This window comes from Convolutriloba macropyga, chromosome 6 (genome assembly GCF_964194025.1).
Source record: "Convolutriloba macropyga chromosome 6, txConMacr16.3, whole genome shotgun sequence".
NCBI lineage: Eukaryota > Metazoa > Xenacoelomorpha > Acoela > Convolutidae > Convolutriloba > Convolutriloba macropyga.
Window position 1 is genome coordinate 57,274,261 of NC_134473.1, and position 18,988 is coordinate 57,293,248.

Here is an 18,988-nt window from a genome sequence, read left to right on the forward strand (position 1 = left end):
TACGTGGGTTTTTTCCGCAACCGCATGTTTTGTTATCTTCTGCAAGATGGATGGTAAGAATTTGCATCCGGAACAAATTTACAAGAATTTTTCTATGACAAGATTTAGTATGCCTAAATTTATTTAGAACTTGAAATATCTCGGCTTCAATTTTCTCGATACGAATCTATCAACTCCTCTAGACAATTATCCGAAACATTTCAAGTTTTTTTGCAGTGTTAAGAAATTATGAATTTAATAAGAGTTTAATAAGAAAAGTTTGTTTTTGATTGAGTTATCCGAAACTATTTGCTCCCAATTTTGCATAAAGTTGTGCTTAATTTTGCAATTAACATCATTAGCCAACATTCTATTTGCTCAATTCTATTGTTTCTACTTCATTGGGTAAAATGTGAAAGTTTTTTTTAACTAATGGGGCTCGTTAATGTGCGTGATGTTCCGACCCGAGCTCATTTACATTTTTGACTTAATTTTCAACCAAATGAAGAGATAATCAAAATTAAATGCTTTCTTTATAAAAATCGTTACGCACCCAAACCACTAATTGAATTACATAATGCCATGCCTCATTACAGCGCTCACGAGATCTGCCATTAAAAAGAGAAAAAAACAACAAAATGATCAAAAACGAAAATTTCACGAAAATCAGAGAAAACCTTAACTACTTAAATTAATTTTTTTAACTACACAGTAGATGGGACTTTTCCTTAATGAGACTGGGTAACATTTTCTAAAACAATTAAATTCAAACGTCTCAAAAACCATTAGCCTTCAACGAAATAATTCTTGAAAAATTTACGAGGTTATTTACGAGGTTAACCTGAGCCAGAGCAACGGACTAAAAATGCAGAAAACTTAAATTAAAAAGTTAAAAACAAAAATTATTGAAGCCATTAAAATCATTACGGCCATCAATATCGACTTCCGGTCTGGCACCTCAACCTGGGTTGTAATCTAATCAAAGAACTAGCAGTTATCATTTATCGTGTATTCAAAACTGCATATGTCCAGACTATCGTGCGTTCATTTTTTTTCCAGACCGTGTAGTGTTGAACACATGGTGCCACCTTGTGCGTTCATTTTGGTCTGGACATATCGACTTTTGGTCTGGCACCTGAACTTGGGTTGTAATCTAATCAAAAAACTAGCAGTTATCATTGTCTTCATCTTTATCATAGGATGTCTTCTATGATTTCATTCTGTACATCACATATTTTGTATTTTTACATCATTAGAACAATCTACTCATGTTCTGTTTTCTGGTTCTGCTGTCATATGTAGAACCGTAGTCTATCTTTGTAAAAGGAACCGTAGTCTATCATCACTGTAAATGCAGACTTAGACAGATTTTGTTTCCGCGGGAAGTGTCATGTTACGTGTATATTGAAAAATATTGAATTGAACGTCAGATGCCACTGACAAATCTACACATGGTTTTAATAATGTCAGTTATTTTGACAGTGAATAGTTTTTTCATTTAATTTGTGAGTTTATGAAATTTTCGGCTGTTTTACTAATGAAGCGCAACAAAGTATACGATTATCTTTTAAAATAGGTTTCTACATGGTTTCTACAATGTCAGTTATATTGACAGTGTGTAGTTGTTTCATTCAATTTGTGAGTTTATAAAACTTTTGAAATGTTGAGTTTTAAAAATGAAGCGCAATAAAGTATATGATTATCTGATGGAATAGTTTGTTCACAAAATCTGCAGGCGCTTAAGTTTTTTCTGCGACTAGCTATTGGCATTCTATGGAGACTATGACTTTGTGTGACATATTTGTATGCGCAGCTTTCATTGCTATATCTCAGAATTATCAAATCAAAATCAAATCTGCAATGAGGGCCGTTTTCACAGCCTCTTTGCCAAGGCTCTCGTCGTCCATGTATGAATTTTATATGACTCCAGATCAGCTTCATACGACTTCAGGATATTCGCCTTGGCACGGCCTTTGGGATGAAGGGAATGTATGTGGTACAGGATGTCTCGAATGGGATGATTTCGGCGTAGTATGTGACCAAGATGGGCTGTTCTTCGTTTTGCAATGTGATCTGAAATGGGGGGTTTGTCTTGTCAGATGATACAGCTTCTCGTTTTTGACAATTTTTGGGTAGTGTATGTCTTGGCAGGCTCTAAGTTGTCTTCTGTGGAAGGAATCTAATCCCTTGGCTATCATGGATGAGCGGTGTGATGGCCGTTCAAATTCCTTCGGGAATTCAAATCTAAAACAAAGCTTTAGGATAGCCACGTGGAATATCAGAATTATACTCGGACAAGCTCCAATTGCCGGATTAATTTTTTACATGCGCAATAGTTTTTCAATAATTCGAATTTTTTCTGCAAATTGAAGTTTTTCCATGGGTATTGGTATTGCTCTGATTTTTCGTGGAATCCCTTTCCCATGTTTAAATTTCTTCAAACTACCTCTGTTTTCTTTCCAATTTTTGGTTTTAGTGGACTGGTTCACCGTTACGATATTTTGGCGCCATTTTGTAACCACCTTTATTGGAGAAATTGCATCCAATAAAACTTCCTTATTTTTCACACCAAATGGAAAATGTCCGTTAGCAGTATTCAGGTTCCCTTTTGTTGACGATAAGCGAGAAAAATTTCCAGGGAACGTGAATGGACGATCTGTAGGAGCATCTGTGACATGGCGTACGCTGGTAAGTTCTAGAATTTAATGAAATGTATAATGATGTGAAAAGAACATTGAAACTTCCTTAGGTGCTCGGAGAGGAGAGCAATCAGGCCTTGAACATGGAAGTGTTCGGGAGCTGGCATCTTTGAGTTTAAATATTCAATCAAAAAAGTTCTACCTTGATGTTAAAGAAAACATGTCAGGGCGCTTTGTAAAAATTGCAGAGGTTAGTTAAAATTTTAGCATTAATAACAGCAATTTTATCTCAGAGTTGTAATTATATAATTTTCAAACATTTGTTGATAGAGTTTTGTTTGTGTTAGATTGAGCGAGATCAAAGTCTATAAATAATTCAAGTATGATCTTAGCATTTCATGACTTCAGCAGATCAATGATTTTAGATAAACGTATCCGGAATCAAGAACAAAGTGATCTTTGATATGACGTCAACCAAGCTACTCCTAGACCATCTAGTCAGCTTTGCCGACTTCTACGTATCACTAGGTTAGTCAGTTCTGATATATATTTTTTAGCCCAATCTACATGCTAAAGCATAGACCACAGTGACTATGAAAGCTTCAAAAAGAATACTCTCAATTAAACAGTTTCCAATTCAAGTTTTAAATCCAGGAAAATGAAGTCGGTAGCCTAATTTGCCGCAAAATCATATGTTTCAAACATGTATGATATTTGAAGCGCAAATAGCCACATGAATGCTTATTCTTTTTGCTTTGTGCCCCGTTTTTTCGTAGAAACTTTTGGATCTTTTTGCGTCCTGGGAATCAATTTGGTAAAGTTTGCGCATTTAAATACCGAAAAATTGTTCTTTGTGTATGGGAGAGCCCTTGGTTTGTCGCGCGCATGCCTGAGAATTTTAAACATAGTTTGCAATTACAGATTCACTTTTGTCAGATTTGTTTTTTAAATAATGGGGTCTTATTGTATTGTATTGTTATAATGAGGTCTTAAGTAGACTATTTGAGATGCAACCCTAAAATGGCTCTGAAACTGGTTAGGAAATTTGGGATCCATTGCTTCGAAAAGTCCAAAGCTTCGAGAAAGAAGGGAAACTATTTCAAACGAAATCTAACGTCGAATAGTAACTCTTGGACCAAAATTTTGTGACAGAAAGTGCTCTGACATAGTGCGTGTGTCAGTGAGCATGAGTATCTTAAATGTTAATGAATCTTATATCTTAAATGTAGGATTATATATGTCGTAAATGTTCAGGAATGGAAAGCACTACTCGACAACAGAAACATGTGCAATGACTGCACAGACATGAAAGCTAACTTTGACTAAAAAATAAAACTGGAAATTGATTTGCGCGGATGCTAGTTCAAATTCTTTAGTGTTATTATTATTTGTTATTTGTTAAATGACTCCACAATAAATTCGGCTTCCGTGTAAAAATACAAAACCCAAATTAAATTTGCATAGGTTTTGCTTGTGCTTGATCTGATGCTTGAATAAAATTCTAATATTTTCCAAGTTTATTTTTTTAACACTGCTCTAAAACTCCTCAGATTTTTAAATCAACCTATTACCAACCAACTGTTATGATTTATATGATTATTTAAACATATCGTGGTTTATAGTGAACTTAGCTGTTCTTCATATCTGTAAAAATAACAACCTGAAATAGCAATGTGAAACGAAAACATGAGCTTCTTTTGGTCGTAAGGGGAAAGTACGTTCCTTTTCAAGATGAAAGGACAAATTTTTGTGGTTTGTCACAGTGTTTTGTGACGGTAAAGGACTAGTTATCCGGATACTATAGGTTGTCCGGAAGTTGTTTGTTGAGTGAGTTGTCGTTTTTGTGAAGTTTATTATTTTCTGTGGGCAACCAAAATTGCCGTAAATAGTCGAAAGCTTTTCGTGGCCTCAAGTAAAGTGATACCAAATATCCAGGCTAGTTTTTGTGAGCGCGTGTGTTCATGAGTATGTTACGGAGAAAGTTACGTGGGTTTTTTCCGCAACCGCATGTTTTGTTATCTTCTGCAAGATGGATGGTAAGAATTTGCATCCGGAACAAATTTACAAGAATTTTTCTATGACAAGATTTAGTATGCCTAAATTTATTTAGAACTTGAAATATCTCGGCTTCAATTTTCTCGTTACGAATCTATCAACTCCTCTAGACAATTATCCGAAACATTTCAAGTTTTTTTGCAGTGTTAAGAATTTATGAATTTAATAAGAGTTTAATGAAAAAAGTTTGTTTTTGATTGAGTTATCCGAAACTATTTGCTCCCAATTTTGCATAAAGTTGTGCTTAATTTTGCTATTAACATCATTAGCCAACATTCTATTTGCTCAATTCTATTGTTTCTACTTCATTGGGTAAAATGTGAAAGTTTTTTTTAACTAATGGGGCTCGTTAATGTGCGTGATGTTCCGACCCGAGCTCATTTACATTTTTGACTTAATTTTCAACCAAATGAACAGATAATCAAAATTAAATGCTTTCTTTCTAAAAATCGTTACGCACCCAAACCACTAATTGAATTACATAATGCCATGCCTCATTACAGCGCTCACGAGATCTGCCATTAAAAAGAGAAAAAAAAAACAAACAACAAAATGATCAAAAACGAAAATTTCACGAAAATCAGATAAAACCTTAACTACACAAATTAATTTTTTTAAACTACACAGTAGATGGGACTTTTCATTAATGAGACTAGGTAACTTTTTCTAAAACAAATAATTTCAAACGTCTCAAAAACCATTAGCTTTTAACGAAATAATTCTTGAAAAATTTACGAGGTTAGCCTGAGCCATAGCAACGGACTAAAAATGCAGAAAACTTAAATTAAATTTTAAAAACACCAATTAATGAAGCCATTAAAATCATTAGCTGTTATCTGAATATAGTTTTTTTAATTTCAATTGTTATTTATACCAATTCAGCTAAAATTTTTCTGAAAGATTTTTTATATATTTGCTATTGAAAGAAGTTCATAGCAATTATTGTAAACGTGTTGGTATTTTTTATGCAAATTTTTTGCTTAACCATTTTGCGCTTTCCTTCTAGAACATTCTTTGACTTCTCAAGTGACTTTTTCACGCTTTTGTTCTTCAGTTTTGAGTGACCTCATTCTGAAGTAACGCTTGTTGCTAATATAAAGTCGGTTGCAGCACAGCGAAAACAAAGACCAAATAGCACAGTCGGTAGTGAACATGGTTATGATGCGGGAGGTCAATGGTTTGAATCCGACGGGGTCAAATGTTTTTCCACCCGCCTGTTGTTCGAGAGCAATTCTTCCGACATTAGTCGGTCTATGTTTTCTTTTGGTCCTCATTTGAAAATCATTGAGATCTCTTACGCGAATGTGCTAAAGGAAAAGAAAAACAAATATTGACCAGCCAAAAATCTTATGAAAACGCATGTTAGACAAACAGAATATCATTTACAACATAATATCAAGACTTGTTAATTTTGAATTACAAGGATATTCCATGAGATCTCTCAATAATGAGAATAAGTTACAAGTTGACTAAAAGAACAACAAAACAGAATAGTTTTTCAAAATCTTTGATAACGAATATTGTCAGACTATTCGAGCTTTAAGAAGCTAATGAAACAACTCAGCATTTTACGACTACATAAAGAATATAGAGCAGGCAAACTAAAAAAAGTGAGCTTTAATTGTCGAAACAATTTAAAAAATGATTTCTTCAGTAAGTTTTTCTCTTTGCAATTAATTTTTTAACTGCAATGGGATACTTCTGCTTTTAACACTATTATTTCCAGAAATCAACAAATATGAGCAAATATATTAAAACCACAAAATTTTTAGAAAACCTTTATCAATGCCATTAACTTCAATAGTTTATAACAGAAGTCAGTGAATACGCTAATTTTTGCCTCGATGGGAAGACATTAATGTTTGGCATTCATACGTCATCAATAAGACATCACAATAAGTCTTACCACTATGAAAACAGCAACAAATACAAGTGAAAACCAAAAATTCAGTGAAGTTTGAGAAAAAAGTGCCATTTAAACCATAAGTTCTTTTCTGAAAGTTTTATCTATGATCCATTGAACGTCTTCTCTAAGCCAATGGAAACTGTCAATATTAGGATAATGTGATTTCTAAAGCAGCCAAAATTATGAAATATCCAAAATTTAAAAAAAAATATGAAAACTCGTGGCATCGAAGTCATAAAACCAATAGTTAGAAGACAAAAGCAGATAAATTTTGGCTGCAGTAGAAAGGAAGGGGGTCCCGTCATTACTGAAAATGACTTATAGCTCTCAAAATTAAGTCAAAGATCGGTTACTGTTAAAAAATTTTAACTAGAGAGGTTCACTTAATGATCATTAGGAAGCCTGCTGCACTTTTAGTCAACGAGTCTGTGCTATAGGACAACAAAAATTTAGTAAAATCTGAAACGAAGATCAAAGTTTCATTAAAAATTTACGAAAACTCAGTCAAAGCCAAAAAAAACTTGAGCAATTTTTGGAAACGAATTTTTTGTTCATTGAGCATCATTTAACTTCAAATGAGTTTTGTCATTAGCAGAATCTTGATTTGAATAGTCTATAAGTGAATTAAAATAGAAAAAAATATGGAAAGCTTTCTGGAAAACAGCTCTCAAACAGAATTCGATTTTTTTAATATAGTAAACCTTCCTTTGAGAACAGAACTAGCCTTTTTTTATCGCCTTTAGTCTATAAAGAACGCAAAATTGATTCATTTCATGGCGAGAAATGTAATTGAATTATAATTTTTAGAAAGAATCTTAATTTGATCAAAAATTACGCTTAAAGTGAACAAAATCATGCCAAATATCCCGTCTTCACACAAAACGTTATACCTCGATAGCTCCTCGAAAAAAAAAACGAAATTCAAAACAATGTTTTTAATTTCGAATTCAACGCTGGACGAACTTTTTAATAATAGCACTCACATTTCTGTACGATGAATATATCGATCGGTCAAAATTGACTGAACAAAATAAAAAAAACCATTTGAGTATATAGTTCCCCCCCCCCCCACAAGTGGGGTCGGAACAACTATAGATTCATCAAGTACCTATGTAAATGATAACTTGTTTCAACGCGTTAGTATGTGAACTCATATGCGTATGCAAAACACAACTCTTATGCAACTAAGGCAAAATTTTGTGAAATTATTTTTCTGATATTCTTCAGGACATTTTTGGTTTCCATGCGGGCCAATGTTTGCTTCAATATCGGCATTAGAATACAGAAATTATAAAGTTGACACTAAATTTCTAGCGAGTTTATGAAAGGCTTTTTTGCACATAAACTGGTCTGTACAATTTATTTGCCCAAAACATTTTTGTAGTGTTTGCTTAGCTATTGAAGTCCGGTTTGGCTCATTCTTGAAATCGGCATCAGGCATCAGATTTATTTTTGGTTTTGAAACCCGTGCGGTGCTGTGCAAGTAGTATTATGAAACTTGGTGAATAAAGTATTAGCATTGATTTCCAGTACTAGCATTGGTTTCCGACTGTTTACTACCTGCGTTATCTTAGTAGAGCAGCTTGATCACGCTTGCATATTCTTTGAAAATTCAATTTCCTAAAAATTTTGTGGCTATTTTTAGTAAATGTACTTTGATATTCAGCTTTGTGGAAATCATGGTAACTTATTTGTATTGCTTGTATACAGAGTTATAAAATTTCATGCAATTTATGAGTTTCGTGCTTTCTAACTGAATTCTATCGAAACTTTATTATATTATGAAAGGAGTTAGTGTACGTTGTATTTGGTAACCATAGTGTATAGCTTTCGAGCGGTTCTTTTGACTCATTCAACAGAGGCCTGTTGTTGTACACGGAACTGTGACTTCGTAATGTAAATTTCTCTTTACTGTCATGTTTGTCTTTCCACAGATTCGGGTGGGGTGGGGGATAATTGCTTCTACAGTCAAGCGAAGCCGTTGTATAGAATTGTACCAGTCCAGCGTGGAGTTTGAAGTGTAGCGCAGTTTTGCTTACAAGCAGTAGAATTTCATGCAGGAGACGGTTTGGTTTTGTTCCCATATGCTTTGGCGCAATAGTTTGAAACCTATACAGACTTGAATAATATGGGATAGCATGAAAGTTTTGCATGCTCCAAACCTAATTATCGATTTTTAGAATAGAGATCATTTTATAGAACTAAATCGTTTGTTTTTAGGGAAGATGTCTTGCATTGCTTACATGCTGTAAATTGATCGTCGAATTAAAGATCTTCATTTGCATTTGAGAGAGCTTTTCTGTGCCATTCTTCAAGACCCCTGCTTGCGGGTTTTTTTTCTCGCTTCGCGACAATTTCGATTAAGATAATTATTCCAGAGTTTATTCTGCCCCCCCCCCCCCCGCACCCCGTTCTTTTAGTACGATGTGACCACTCAACCCCCCCCCGCCCCCAAAGTAGACGTGCTATCTTTTTTTTAACGTATTAAAGCGCGATGGATATCGATTACTTATTTTTGATGCGCTGCTTTTGAAGCATATAGACAAAAACACAAGCGAATTAAGGATCTTTAATCGCGGAAGTTGGGAAAGTCAAAAAAAATTTTTGGAAGACATGGATAAATTTCAAGTGAAAGAAGTTGAGTTATGTCAATTAACGTCTGAGCTACCAATCCACAGAAATTTTGAGCAGTTTTTGCTGAAATGGGAGATTCAACAAGACATTTATCGGAATGTCTAAACAGAAAAATGTGAAATTCTTTTGTTGGAATTATGTTCAAACAAGTTCAAGCCGCTTCAAATAGTTCAAATCTACTACATTTTAAATAGATTTTCTGTTACTTTTTTGACGCGTTCTATAAATACAGGCGTATGAAATTTAAGCCCTTTCTATAAATGAGAAGTTTTAGAAATTGTTTGAGCGTGCTATGACTCAAGTTACCCTAATTGAGAAATTGGCAAATAATCGTGGCCTTTGAGGGGACTAAAATTAAAAATCGGGAAAAGTTGATTGCTTATATTAAGAGCGTGAACAAAAAGGGGATTGTAAGGAAGTTTAGTATCATGAGATTGAAATTAATTTCCGATGACATTTAGCAGATCGTAAGCAAAAAAGATACTTAATATCCTTACCCCTCTTTTAGTCCCAAACGCCCACGCCAAAAGGAAAAGCTCTCCCCACATCATCCTTATAGTAATTACGATGTCCTCTGAAAAATCCGGAATGTTTACTTTTCCGTTCCATAAAATCTTAACTAAAATTTGTAATATTTCATAAAACGGAGAATGTTGAAATTTGAAATTAGTATTCGTAATTTATTTTGTTGCTTTTTCATGTTCTTCTGGGGTTGAATTTAGATTCGGTAATTAAAAAGAAACTTGAAGTCCGAATAAGGTTAGCCACGATTCTTTTTGAATTTCTAAATCAACTGATATTATAGTTGAAAAGAATATTTCTCGAGTTCAAGAGTTCTTATTCCAAAGATGTAGTGTTGAGGAAAATTTTTTCCCTAATTCTCATGAAATTCTTTATCAGCACAACTTAGAACACAAGGAAGGAAACTGGCAAAGAAGATTCTAAGTGAGACCAATGCAACTTCAGTTCACAAAATTCATCCGAAAGTGCTTAATTGATAGCCGCCGTCAGCATCTCAACGGCTATTATTTAGTCGCACTCCTTTTTTTTACAATTCAAGGAATTTGAATTGTATTGGTGCGCTGTCTTCTTTACGACTCGAAGAGGAGAATTGGTGGAGCCTCTTTTTACGACTCGAAAAGGCGTTATGGCCTTCTGTTTTACACGACGCGAAGAGGAGTATCGGTTTTTTGAGGTTTTTTCCCCAAGGTCTATTTGTCCAGACGTCGTTTTGACCCAAAAACGAAAGTGAACGAAAGTGTAAAGTAATTTTTTCTCATCGAGAGAATTTTTTTGTTCATGTGCTGCGTTGAGTTTTTTTACTTTGAAAAATGTTTTTTTTTTGAGAAAAAAGCGTATATAGATAATCGTTTTGTTTTGTCCAATTGGCCCAATAGTTTCGTTTGTAGTTTGGTTTTTGTAAAAATGTTGGTTTTTGTGCGTCTCTTCATTAATATCTAAGCATTTGTAAGTTTTTGTTCTTCAGAGCATAAGAATGAGTTTTAATGAATATTACCACACGGTTGTTATCGCCACCGAGAAGTTATCAAACTCCGAGGCGTAGCCGAGGTGTTATGATAACTTCGAGGGCGATAACAACCGTGTGATAATTTTTTTTATCAACACCTGCTGCTATCATTTCAAAATTGAACAAAGTTTCATTGGTTTCTCTTTTTTATATTTGTGGATAATTACACTTTCAAAAGTAAGTGATATTTCTCTGGATGTGTTATTCGTTTTGCCCTCATGCACCTCTCCCACACACATACACACTCACACACACACGCACACACATATACACACACAAACACACACACACAGAGAGACACACACGCACGCACACACGTACACATGCATCCAAGTACACACGCACACACACATACACCCAAACACACACGCACACAGACACACGCGCGCGTTCACGCACGTACACACACACACACACAGACATACACACGCACACACACACTTACACACACACGCACGCTCACGCACTCACACACGCATTATTAGGATAATGTGATTTCTAAAGCAGCCAAAATTATGAAATATCCAAAATTTAAAAAAAATATGAAAACTCGTGGCATCGAAGTCATAAAACCAATAGTTAGAAGACAAAACCGCTAACCAGATAAATTTTGGCTGCAGTAGAATTGAAGGGGGTCCTGTCATTACTGAAAATGACTTACAGATCTCAAAATTAAGTTAAAGATCGTTTACTGTTAAAAAATTGTGAAATTTTTTTACAGCCATTAGCTGTCCTTTATAGCACTAGATAGGTACACTTAATGATCATTGGGAAGCCTACTGCACTTTTAGTCAACGAGTCTATGCTATAGGACAACAAAAATTTAGTAAAATCTCAGACGAAGATCAAAATTTCATTAAAAACTTACGAAAACTGTCAAAGCCAAAGAAAACTTGAGCAATTTTTGAAAAAGAATTTTTTGTTCATTGAGCATCATTTAACTTCAAATGAGGTTTGTCATTAACAGAATCTTGATTTCAATAGTGACTAGTCTATAAGTGACTTAAAAAAGAAAAAAATATGAACTTTCTGAAAAACAGCTCTCAAACAGAATTCGATTTGTTTTTATAGTAAACCCTCCTATGAGACCAGAACTAGCCTTTTTTATTGCTTTTAGTCTATAAAGAACGCAAAATTGATTCATTTCATGGCGAGAAATGTAATTGAATTATAATTTTTAGAAAGAATCTTAATTTGATCAAAAATTACGCTAAAAGTGAACAAAATCATGCCAAATATCCCGTCTTCACACAAAACGTTATACCTCCATAGCTCCTCGAAAAAAAACGAAATTCAAAACAATCTTTTCAATTTCAAATTCAACGCTGGACGAACTTTTTAATAATAACACTCACATTTCTCTACGATGAATATATCGATCGGTCAAAATCGACTGAACAAAAAAACCATTTGAGTATATAGATCCTCCCCCCACCCCCCCCACCACAAGGGGGGTCGGAACTATAGATTCATCAGGTACCCATTTAAATGATAACTTGTTTCAACGCGTTAGTATGTGAACTCCTATGCGTATGCAAAACACCACTCTTATGCAACTAAGGCAAAATTTTGTGAAAATATTTTTCTGATATTCTTCCGGACATTTTTGGTTTCCATGCGGACCAATGTTTGCTTCAATATCGCCATTAGATTACAGAAATTATAACGTTGTTACTAAATTTCTAGCGAGTTTATGAAAATAGTCTTTTTAAGCTTTTTTGCACATAGGCGTGTCTGTATAATTTATTTGCCCAAAACATTTTTGTGGTGTTTGCTTAGCTATTGAAGTCCGGTTCGGCTCATTCTTGAAATCGGCATCAGGCATCAGATTTTTTGGTTGTGAAACCCGTTTGGTGCTGTGCAAGTAGTATTATAAAACATGGTGAATAAAGTACTAGCATTTGTTTCCGTTTACTACCTGCGTTATCTTAGTAGAGCAGCTTGATCACGCTTGCATATTCTTTGAAAATTCGATTTCCTAAAAATTTTGTGGCTATTTTCAGTAAATTTATTTTGATATTCAGCTTTGTGGAAATCATGGTAACTTAGTTGTATTGCTTTTGTACAGAGTTATAAAATTTCATGCAATTTATGAGTTTCTAGCTTTCTAACTTCTAACTGAATTCTATCGAAACTTTATTATATTATGAAAGAAATTGTGTACGTTGTATTTGGTAACCATAGTGTATAGCTTTCGAGCGGTTCCTTTGACTCATTCAACAGAGGTCTGTTGTTGTACACGGAACTGTGACTTCGTAATGTAAATTTCTCTTTACTGTCATGTTTGTCTTTCCACAGATTCGGGTGGAGTGGGGTATAATTGCTTCTACAGTCAAGCGAAGCCGTTGTATAGAATTGTACCAGTCCAGCGTGGAATTTGAAGTGTAGCGCAGTTTTGCTTACAAGCAGTAGAATTTCATGCAGGAGACGGTTTGGTTTTGTTCCCATATGCTTTGGCGCAATAGTTTGAAACCTATACAGACTTGAATAATATGGGATAGCATGAAATATTTGCATGCTCCAAATCTAATTATCGATTTTTAGAATAGAGATCATTTGAGCTACCAATCCACAGAAATTTTGAGCAGTTTTTGCTGAAATGGGAGATTCAACAAGGCATTTATCGGAATGTCTAATTAGAAAAATGTGAAATTCTTTTGTTGGAATTATGTTCAAACAAGTTCAATCCGCTTCAAATAGTTCAAATCTACTACATTTTAAATAGATTTTCTGTTACTTTTTTGACGCGTTCTATAAATACAGGCGTATGGAATTTAAGCCCTTTCTATATATCTCAACGGCTATTATTGAGTCGCACTCCTTTTTTTTTTACAATTCAAGGAATTTGAATTGTATTGGTGCGCTGTCTTCTTTACGACTCGAAAAGGAGAATTGGTGGAGCCTCTTTTTACGACTCGAAAAGGCGTTATGGCCTTCTGTTTTACACGACGCGAAGAGGAATTTTGATTTTTTGAGGTTTTTCCCCAAGGTCTATTTGTCCAGACGTCGTTTTGACCCAAAAACGAAAGTGAGTAAAATTGAAGTGTAAAGTAATTTTTTCTCATCGAGAGAATTTTTTTGTTCATGTGCTGCGTTGAGTTTTTTTACTTTGAAAAATGGTTTTTTTGAGAAAAAAGCGTATATAGATAGTCGTTTTGTTTTGTCCAATTGGCCCAATAGTTTCGTTTGTAGTTTGGTTTTTGTAAAAATGTTGGTTTTTGTGCGTCTCTTCATTAATATCTAAGCATTTTTAAGTTTTTGTTCTTCAGAGCATAAGGATGCGTTTTAATGAATATTACCACACGGTTGTTATTGCCACCGAGAAGTTATCAAACTCCGAGGCGTAGCAACTTTTCACTCATAAAGAAGAGGCGTAGCAACTTTTCACTCGTAAAGATTTTAGATAATTTTAGACTGCAATTTTATCAAACTGTTTCCATCATTAGACTACGAGTTTCTCACACTTTTCTCGCCACTGTTTACTTAGTAACAGTGGCGAGAAAAGAGTGTGAGAAACTCGTAGTCTAATGCTGAAGTGTTTTTCCAGTGTCGATCGGGCATTAAAATTTATTACACTGGCAGTTTATTTAACTGCTGTTATCGCAACAGGTGTTGATTAAAAGCAAATCGGCTCAACTTGTTCTTTTTTTGGACATTTTTAGCTTTTTTAATGATTTTTTGAGCGAACTGTTTGTAATGAATCTATACGGCATCTCGTTAATAATTCTTGCACTGATTGTCCATTTTTGAAGTGACGTGTTTTTATAACATTGTACATATACTAATGTTTTTTGTCCAATTTTTATAAGTTTTTGATTGTATTTTGGTTTAGTTTTTAGAATAAGAATTGCTGTGCTTTGTCGGGGATTTTTAGGTCGTGTGATTAATAATTTAATTTTTTTGGGGGGATTTATTGTTTGAAATTCAATATAAAATTTATTTCATAACTAAAATTTTAAGAATATTTATGACATTTAAGTCAAATATATTTCATTGAATCAAGTCTCTTGAGTTCTATTTTAAATGGTGCATTTTGACAGGAGGATGAATATAAAATTTTACTGAACATTTAATACTGAATAATGAAATGTACTTGTTTCTACTGGAATACTTGTTTCTATCAATTTGTTTTTCAGCTTCGAAAAGTATGAAGACGCCTTTTTTTAATTGTCTTCTTAGCCTTCACAGGCTAGCAGTTAGCAAACTTTTGTTTCTGGTAAATAACTATACTGAATTTTTGCCAATACTTTTAGTTTTATTCGCTGTGCCTTTTTAATTATTTTTTAAAAAATCTTAGATTTTTCTTTCCTTACATTTTCAAGGTTTTTTGTCGATCTCTTTATGCAGCTCTGAGAATTTTTGAATTACTGATATATTTTTATTTGATTGTTATGACTAAAATGACTGATGATCGTTTTTCTGTGAATTTGTTTGGAGACAGATTTTGATTATAATCAATTTTTCTTCCAGATAAGTTTTAAATTTTACAATAATTTGAATTCAATTTAAGAATATTATCTCTTATAAGAGAGGAGTATTTGTTTATTTTTTTAAAACGCTGTGATATTATAACGAAAAGTTCAGTTTCCTTGTGAACTTACTTTTTCATTATTAAGGAATCATTTCAGTTTCTAAGAATGCAGAGTTTAATTGAAGACTTCTGAATTGTCGATACCAATTATTTCGTTGAAGCTCTTAGCCGCCTGTCTTTTGAAATCATTATCGTTAATTTTTGTCCATCTTAAAGATTTCGGCTATCTTTCAACAAAATCAGATGTTTCTAAGAATACAAAGTTTCGGAGATTAAAGAGTTTCCAGTCAAAATATTTGTGCAAGATTTAAATCGGCATTTTTTGGCATTGTTTCTTAATGCCAATAAAATTGCTTTGTTTGCTTGTTTCGAAGATTTCAGTTCTGAACGAAAGTTTTGTTGCGACCGGTATAAAATTTGTACCCACTTTTTTGGTTAATTCCTGCGAGGAGAAGATTTGTCAGACAAAAGATAATAGTTATTTTACACTCAATTTTTGCTCTCCATGTGTTTATTCAAATTGCATGTACGCTATTTCTCTCACAAATTAGATTTCTCGTACTAAGCACTTTGTTCTTAAGTTTTTACAAAAAAATTGAGAAAGTTGTTAAAATCTGTCTCTATTTCTTAGTTTGTTCACCTTTATTTCGAAATTAGAGATGTTCTCATCATGGTTTGTCTAAATTTGTCTGAACGATTCTGTTGTCTCAATTGCATGAAATACTGGCTTCCGTTTTCATCTGTACAAATCGAAAACGTGAATGGATTTTCGAATTTTTGTTAATTTTTAATCTTTTAATTTCGATTGAGATCGTTTCTCTGCTTTTTCGGCGAAGACGACTTTAAGTTGTTTCCGGGCGTGTTCCGGCTAGTTTTCATGTGTATATTTGTGAGTGTTTTGGAGACAGGAATTGAAATGCGTGGAAACAATGTTTAGGTCAAATTGCTTTTCAGTTCACGCCGATGTCGAGGAAAGTAGTGAAAATATATTCGGTGAGCGAGCGAATTTTTGTTCCCATTCGGTATTTTCAAATCAACTTTTTTAATTTAAACTCCAATCTGTTTTTATGTAAATGTGTTTTTATCAACTGTCTAAACTGGTAGTGCTTGTGGTCGCATTTTCGACAAACTGAAGCATAATACAATTTTAGATTGTTTTGAGCGATTTACAGTTTTGCCATATTGGACCCTTTGTTAGCAGTGTGTTAAACTTTTTATAGCATTATGTGAGTTCTGTGGTTCAAATACGTTCTTCTATTTGTTTAGGCTGCCTTCCAATTTAATGGATATTAATTTAATTTGTTTGTTAAATATAACAGTTTTTTCTGAACAAATTTTGTCCCGTTTTCTTGTTTTTTTTCACTATTCTGATTTTCTGCTTCTCGCTATAGTTTCTCTTGTGGAAGCACTTTTCACTGAAATAACTAAAATAAATGTGTTTTCTGCTTTTTTTGGTTCTTTGCTTTTTTATTGTTGTTTACGTACGTGGTTTTTTATGTCAGTCAGTTTGGTCCATTTTCTACTTCTGGTCGTTTCAGAATTCTTCTGACTTTTAAAAATCGCTTAACACTTTTTTCGACCTAAATTTGAAGTCAAATCGGAGTGATTTAAAGTATGATGGAGTGAGCTGCTTTTAAGGTGACGTGAGGAAATGTTCTTTAAACAGATTATTGGTTTTCGAGAGCGATTTATTTTTCATTTGCGGTAATTTGACTTGTTTTTGCTGTTCTTTTTAATTTTCTGTATAAAGAATTTTGACGCTACCTCTTTTCAATGCAATATTAACGATTAACTGTATTTTATCTTTTTTAACTTTTTTTGTTATGTCACTTAGTCTCTCATTATGGACAATTCTAAGTGGCTCTCTTGAGAGTCACATTTTGATCAATTTTAAGGTTTTTATTCAGATCTAACGGTTTTCACGACTTTTACACGACACATTGGCCCTAATAGGCATTTTTGAGCTAATCTAATTTATCGATTCAAAACTGCAGGTTTTAACACGACCTATCTCAAAATTTCTTTGATTTTTTTTTGAGTTCTTTTAGTTTTTGTTTTTTTTTGTCGTTCAGTCTCACTAATAACAGGTCTCTAGACTCTCAACGAATTATGTTTGAATCTATTTGATCGTTTTAATCAATAGCTAACAATTTTCAAGACTTGGCAAGTTTCTGGAATTGTTTTTAGTTCTGTCGCGTAGCCATTATAGAAAGGTCTTTTGTGTTTTCTATATATCGATAATGCAATACTTTTGATGCCAGTTTTTCAACAGCATGTCCTTTCAACAGCAAGTTTTTGCCAAATGTCCTTTAACTTTGTCTCTCAGTGGTTTTCTACAAAGTTGGCGTTTGTCATCGAAACTCCCTTCGTGTAAATGTTTTTCTAAATTTACGCATAAAGTACTTTGGACATGGTACATATGGACATAGTAACTTTGTTAACCTATTTTTTTTTAAAAAAAAAAGGAATGAATTAAGTCTTTTGCTGTTCTTTTTGCTTTCGTTAACTATTTTGGTATATTATTATGTTTTTAAATCGGAGACTGTTCTTTAAAGGGTGCTGATAGTGTTGTCTTCACTTTGTTCAATGCTTTGAATTGTAATTCAGGACTGGTCCTGCTTTTTTAAATTCGTTTTGCCTTGCGACCTCGTTTTACGTAAGTCACGACTTGAATGTTTACTCACTCAGTTTCATCTGAATGTACTTTTAGAGTTCTCACCAAATTTACTAGAATATGTTCAATGTTAAAAAGCGGAATCAAATAAGCCCGTACGTAAGTTATCAAAGTTCCTTCGAGTATACAGCTAACTGGTTTTAGTATTAAGCTTATTGTTCTCCAATTTAGAGAGGCTAAATGAACCATATTCAATGGCGTCAACGTCGACTATTTTCCGGCAACGTTTTATTCCGGCAAACTTCCTTATTCCGGTAAAATTTTGGCACTTGTTGAGATATTTTTTTGCATCATTAATTTTTATTGGAGGTTTTAAGAGTCACTTCAGTAAGTTATGGGTAACTGAACTAAACAGATATTGGTTTTCGTTATCACATTTTTTTCGTATAATTTTATGCTGGTTTGAAGATTATGTCAAAATAAAGCATTGTTGACATCGTTTTGTTCACACTGTTAACATAATTTCAGAACGTTAGTGCTAGATATGACTACAAAACAGTAGGGCTACAAAAACAGGTAATGTCTTTAGTGAGTCTGTGCGTTGCACAGAATGTTCTTATATAGCCCGTTATAGGTCCCCGTATTCAGATTTTTGCGAGTTTTTGTATGCCATTCAAAGACTCAACACTGATGCGTTCTGAAGGAGCTAATTGGTTTTTTAATCCCTCCTATTGGTCTCGAAATGCTTTCGCAGATGTTTGCATTCAAAGTTTAAGGTTCGAGAGATATTTTGTTCAAATCCTACTTCTCTATATGTTCCATGCTAAAATGCTTGCAGTATTATCATTAAGAGTTTTAGTCTCTACTTTCTCAAATTATCTTATACTTTGTCACTTTGTTAGTGTCTTAACAGAATCTGTCAATTGGTCGGTTATCTTAAATTAATATTTGGCTAAAAATATATGGGTGGTTGGAACGAAGTCAAGGTGATTTGGTTTTTAATTGCTCTCTGACGAAAGTTTGTAGCAATTATATTAGTCCTGTGGTCTTTTTATGCGATTTTTCGTCTGACCCATTTGACTTTTCGTCCTCACAAACGGGA

At 33.7% G+C, this 18,988-nt stretch overlaps 1 protein-coding gene across 2 annotated transcripts in view; it reads left to right on the forward strand.

Moving 5' to 3' along the window:
- Positions 1-2,420: 2,420 nt before the first annotated feature.
- LOC142341791 (transcriptional regulator protein Pur-beta-like) overlaps positions 2,421-18,988 on the forward strand; it is a 73,831-nt gene continuing 57,263 nt past the window's right edge. The window contains exons 1-3 of one of the 2 annotated variants that reach the window (XM_075393025.1): positions 2,421-2,667; positions 2,729-2,868; positions 3,044-3,146. In XM_075393025.1, the coding sequence (XP_075249140.1) occupies positions 2,655-2,667; positions 2,729-2,868; positions 3,044-3,146 (256 nt within the window). In that variant the 5' untranslated portion in view covers positions 2,421-2,654. The remainder of the gene's footprint in view (positions 2,668-2,728; positions 2,869-3,043; positions 3,147-18,988) is intronic. The other variant, XM_075393026.1, reaches the window with a different exon arrangement.